Below are 6,000 nucleotides of genomic sequence, written 5' to 3' on the forward strand. Positions count from 1 at the left end.
GACACATGACAAAATGCAATTTAATCATCAAGATTCACTGTAGATTATCTCATTCAATCCGCACGCTTCACTTACATGGTTTCTCCAACTGACATTAACAAGTCCCCTGAGTGATCACATGAAACCTGACTGTACTATAAATGTACTCAAGACATACAGCTCTAAGGATCACCCAGTGAGCCACATATTCAGCGATGCATTTGATCATGTTAAGTGCAATCTTTCTCCACCATTGCCACATTAGAATTTAAAAAAAAATTCTGTTGCCATGGCGCCGCGGATGGCTGCCTCGGTGTTTTGGTGCGCATTTTTTTGCCTTATTTTCTTTATAAATCCAGTTTTCTGCTTTGGTTTCCGGAGCTCTTTCACCAGAGAAGAGCTCATTAATATCAGAGAAACAACTCCAGTGGATTTTTTTCCTACTTTTCTCGACTCATCTGCGGGATTATTGGACATTTTGGTCAGAGGTGCACTGACCGTTGCTCTCGCAGTGAAACGCCGGAGGAGAGGAAAACGTGCCGGTGCGCTTGCGCGTCTCCGCCGGCGCGCACTCCGCACACCTCTCCCAGGTATCTTTCTCTCCAACGTGCGTTCACTGCCCAACAAGCTGGATGAACTTCAGCTACTGGTGCAGAAGAACAGAGACTTTTCCTCATCTGCCGTCCTGTGCTTCACGGAGACGTGGCTGTGTGGATCGATTCCGAACTCTGCGCTGGAGCTGGCCGGCTTCCAGCTCTTCAGAGCGGATCGCGACACAGAGCTGTCCGGCAAAACCAAAGGTGGAGGAATCTGCTTTTATGCAAACAGTGGCTGGTGCAAAGACGTGACAGTGATCCTGCAGCACTGTTCTCCTGACCTGGAGACTTTCATCATAAACTGCAGGCCCTTCTACTCCCCCCGTGAGTTCACCTCAATCATCCTGGTCGGTGTTTACATCCCACCACAGGCCAACGTGCAGGAGGCACAGCGGGCGCTCGCAGACCAGATACTGTGTGTGGAGCAGACCAACCCGGACTCCGTAGTTATTGTCCTTGGTGACTTTAACAAAGGGAACCTCAGTCATGAACTGCCCAAATATAGACAGTTTGTTAATTGCCCGACCAGAGAGGGGAACACTCTGGACCACTGTTACACCACAATCAGTGGTGCTTATCACGCCGTCCCCCGGGCTGCACTGGGCCACTCTGACCATGTCATGGTCCACCTGATTCCCACATACAGGCAGAAACTAAAACTGTGTAAACCTGTTGCGAGGACATCAAAGCAGTGCAGCAGTGAAGCCATAGAGGATCTGCGGGCATGTTTGGACTGCACTGACTGGGAGGTGTTCAGGACTGCTTCCAACAGTCTGGATGAGTTCACAGAGGCTGTGACGTCATACATCAGCTTCTGTGAGGACTGCTGTATCCCATCACGCACCAGGGTGAGTTATAACAATGACAAACCCTGGTTCACAGCTAAGCTCAGTCAGCTCAGGAGGCAAAAGGAGGAAGCTTTCAGGAGTGGGGACAGGGACAAGTTTAAAGAGTCCAAGTACAGGTTTAGCAAAGCGGTGAGAGAAGCTAAACGACTGTACTCTGAGAAACTTCAGCTCCAGTTCTCAGCCAATGACTCTGCTTCTGTCTGGAAAGGGCTCAGACAGATCACTAACTACAAACCTAAACCCCCCCACTCCATTAATGACTTCCGTCTGGCCAACGATCTGAATGAGTTCTACTGCCGCTTTGAAAGACAGTGGGACAAGCCTGACACTAACCTCCACATCAGAGCCACATCAGAACCCTCCTCCTCCCCTACCAAAGGAACGTCTCTCTCTATCCTGGAGAGAGATGTCAACAGGCTTTTTATGAAGCAGAACCCCCGCAAAGCAGCCGGTCCTGACTCTGTCTCTCCATCATCCCTGAAGCACTGTGCTGATCAGCTGTCTCCAGTGTTCACAGACATCTTCAACACCTCACTGGAGACCTGCCACGTGCCAGCCTGCTTCAAATCCTCCACCATCATCCCTGTCCCCAAAAAACCAAGGCCCACAGGACTAAATGACTATAGACCCATTGCCCTGACCTCTGTGGTCATGAAATCATTTGAGCGTCTTGTCCTGTCCCATCTCAAATCCATCACTGACCCACTCCTGGACCCCCTGCAGTTCGCCTACAGAGCCAACAGGTCTGTAGACGACGCCGTCAACATGGCTCTCCACTTCATCCTCCAGCACCTGGACTCCTCAGGGACCTATGCCAGGATCCTGTTTGTGGACTTTAGCTCTGCCTTCAACACCATCATCCCGGCTCTGCTGCAGGACAAGCTCTCCCAGCTGAGCGTGCCTGACTCCACCTGCAGGTGGATCACCGACTTCCTGTCTGACAGGAGGCAGCACGTGAAGCTAGGAAAGCACGTGTCTGACTCCCAGACCATCAGCACTGGATCCCCGCAAGGCTGCGTTCTTTCTCCTCTGCTCTTCTCCCTGTACACTAACACCTGCACCTCCAGCCATCAGTCTGTCAAGCTCCTGAAGTTTGCAGACGACACCACTCTCATTGGACTCATCTCTGATGGCGATGAGTCTGCCTACAGGTGGGAGACTGAGCGTCTGGTGACCTGGTGCAGGCAGAACAACCTAGAGCTAAACGCTCTGAAGACAGTGGAAATGATAGTGGACTTCAGGAAGAGCCCAGCCCCACCCACCCCCATCTCCCTGTGTGACTCCCCCGTGGCTACCGTGGAGCATTTTCGCTTCTTGGGAACCACCATCACACAGGATCTCAAATGGGAGCTAAACATCAGCTCCCTCATCAAAAAAGCTCAGCAGAGGATGTATTTCCTGAGGCAATTGAAGAAGTTCAACCTGCCAAGGACTATGATGGTGAACTTCTACACCTCCATCATTGAGTCCATCCTCACCTCCTCCATCACCATCTGGTACGCTGCTGCCACGGAGAGGGACAATAACAGACTGCAGCGTATCATCCACTCTGCTGAGAAGGTGATTGGCTGCAATCTTCCGTCCCTCCAGGACCTGTACGCCTCAAGGACTCTGAGGCGTGCAGGGAAGATTGTAGCTGACTCCTCCCACCCTGGACACAAACTCTTTGAGACACTCCCCTCTGGCAGGAGGCTGCGGTCCTTCAGGACCAAAACCTCTCGCCACAAAAATAGCTTCTTCCCATCTGCTATTAGCCTCATCAACAAGGCTAGAGAGCCCCACTGTTGCTGATCAATTGCACCAATCACCAGAAAAAATTCCTTGTATGTGAAAGCATACTTGGCAATAAAACTGATTCTGATTCTGATTCTGATTCTGATTCTGATTAATCACACATATGGAGCCAATCAGGGAACACAGAGAAATCAGGCAATAGGCAGCTCATATAACTAGATGCTGCCAAATGGAAACATGTTAGATGAGGTATTAGTTGTCAGTTTTATCAGGCTAATATTACACGAGTTAGTGACAGAAAGTGATTAATCCGGCTTTATCAGATATGCACACAATCCCTGCGTGTTAATGCCAGGTGGAGCGCTGGCCTTTGAAGGCTTAGTGTAATCATCTCTTTCTGATAAGCCACTTTCATTTGTGCTCAGAAGTCAATACATCCAACAGGTAACAGATTTACAAGATGTGTGACACCACTGGGGTTTGTTGGGAGTCTAATGCTGTATCCTAGCCACAACTATGAGACATCTGATAAGGCCTACTCTGTTCACCAGGTCACCTGATAACTACATTTCCCCAGCCACTGCAGTTCCCTGTTCAGCTTGTTGGCACTGTCCCAAAGAGTGTTTCAGGAGAAAAAGTGTAGATTTTATGCACTCCTCTAAAAGGTGGGAATGCTTTTCTACAAATTGTAGGTGTGTCCTTCAGCATCTATTGATCTCAGTAAAAGATTCAGGATACTGAATATTGATCGGTAAGTACTTGGTAAATGTTTATCAGTTTGTCTACATATTTAACTGGATGGCTCTTTTTTCCTAAGCAGGCACCACGGCCTCCTGCAAGATAGTCTGAATGTGTTTCCATTTTTCCAGTCTGGTGGTCTTAGGTCAAAGTCACACACTGTGTTTTACCAATACATCATTGCATTCTTTTCTGCATAGCTCAGATTGTTTTAGGGTTCACTGTTGTGCTGCAGATCTGCAGATCCTCCAGTAAGTCCTGTACTGTTGACTGCTGCTTCTCAGCCTTCTTTCCCTTTTTTTAAATCATCCCCCGAACACCCAATCCAACAATTCTCAGCGCCACCTGATGCCAAACTGTTTCTCTTATGAAACCTTGAATCCATTTGCTGTAAACTGTTAGTGGCAATTTGTTCCCTTTTCTCCCCCACAGCCTCAGAACAAAAGCTAAAGTGCTATCAATTTATCAAGAACCAGGCAAATTGCTTGTGCTCACACACACATCCATACACACACCAACACACTCAAACATGCATAACACAGAGTGGCTTTAAGGACACTTTTGGGCCTTAGAGCTAGCCATTAATCAGAGACTTTGCTTACTGTGGTTCTTTGGTCCCTGTGTGTGTATGTGTGTGTGTGTGTGTGTGTGTGTTGTGTGAATTGAATGAAGAATTTTGTACCTGTCCATCCAGCCAATACAGTCTTGTAGTCTTGGTCCAATGCACCTATAGGAAAACAATACAAGACAAGCAGAAAGTTAGACAACAAACACTCAAACATCTTTAAATTTGACACTTATCTTGAAATGATCCGACCCTGAAGTGAGCTGATCAAACCAATAACTAATAGGTATAGTGAAAACCCTTTTACACCGAGGACCTGTGTTCATCCTGTAGCTCTATCACAGGGACAACCTGTGCTGGACTTGTTTACACAAAACCTAATGTCTACTGTATCCTCTTGTCAACCCATTTACACATGATACACAACACAGGGATATGGAATGAGTGTGCGGCCATCTATTATATAAATGAATGGTTGTTCTCCATCTACACCTACACATATTCTATATGGTTACATGTGCATCATTATATCTTTTGGGTTGTGTTTTCAGTTTCCCTTTTATTTTCTGTAAACTTCAAATGAAATCGACTTGGACAGTAGTCTCCATTAATCAAACAAAATCTGGACTCATAACAAGTGCATTGCATTTTTTGGTATAAAATGGTTTTCTCCAGCAACTTCTGCAACTTTGCTGATTCGATGATGCAACCCTAGGAGTGTTACATAATCTAATAATCTATTAAAATAATAATGATAATATTAGTGGAATATAGACTCCGAGTCATTTTGAAGTTACCTTTTATAAAGATGTAGTCTTTAAAGATTGTTTATTCCCTTTTTTTGCTGTTTCTTTTTCAGTAACAGTGTAAGGATGTGTTTTGATCTGGCAGTGACTGGATGTTGTCCCATGGGACACAGTACATTCTGCCTGTGTGGAACTGCAGTTTGTTGTATCTGTCAATTTACTGGTTTGTCAAAGTAACTTATTTGATTCAAGTTAGGCTTCGGCATGCTGGTCACACTCCTGACTCTCCGAGCTAACATCAGCCACAATCTATTGATTTCTCTTATCTGTCCACGCCACCTTTTTATTGCTGTCTGTTAAAACATTGTCTGTGAGTATGTGTGAGTGCGTTGGGGTAAGCAAGTATGTGTCCCAGGGAGGCTGAAAAGTGCTGTATCACAATATCTCATCTTTTTCACAACTCATAAATGTTGAGGGGCACAAAGGATGGATTTTCTTTCTCTCAGTCTCACTTCCTCCATCTCTTTCTGTCCTTGCTTTTTAGTTCACTCCAAATACATTCAATGAAACTCAATTCAATTCAACTTTAAATTCTGCATTTTCCAGAGTTATCTTGCCTGCTGAATGTCTTACATTGTGAAAGATAGCAGGACATGGAGGCCAAGATGCTTTTGTGTTCTGTCCTCTAATGAAAATCAAGTTTTTAACCTTGTTAATGTGTCCATATGATGTTCTTTTATACAATACATACATTTCCACCTTGGAAATGCAGTGAACCATTGTCAGTCTCATAA

General features: G+C 45.9%; 1 protein-coding gene across 2 annotated transcripts in view; it reads right to left on the bottom strand.

Moving 5' to 3' along the window:
• The window catches only part of LOC139606674 (receptor tyrosine-protein kinase erbB-4-like), a 298,222-nt gene that overhangs the window by 59,427 nt on the left and 232,795 nt on the right, over nt 1–6,000 (bottom strand). For both annotated transcript variants that reach the window (XM_071459072.1, XM_071458981.1), the window contains exon 16: nt 4,578–4,622. In XM_071459072.1, the coding sequence (XP_071315173.1) occupies nt 4,578–4,622 (45 nt within the window). The remainder of the gene's footprint in view (nt 1–4,577; nt 4,623–6,000) is intronic.

The sequence above is a fragment of the Trachinotus anak genome, unplaced genomic scaffold, assembly GCF_046630095.1.
Source record: "Trachinotus anak isolate AG129_WGS33_773 ecotype Australia unplaced genomic scaffold, CSIRO_AGI_Tana_v1 ptg000001l, whole genome shotgun sequence".
NCBI lineage: Eukaryota > Metazoa > Chordata > Actinopteri > Carangiformes > Carangidae > Trachinotus > Trachinotus anak.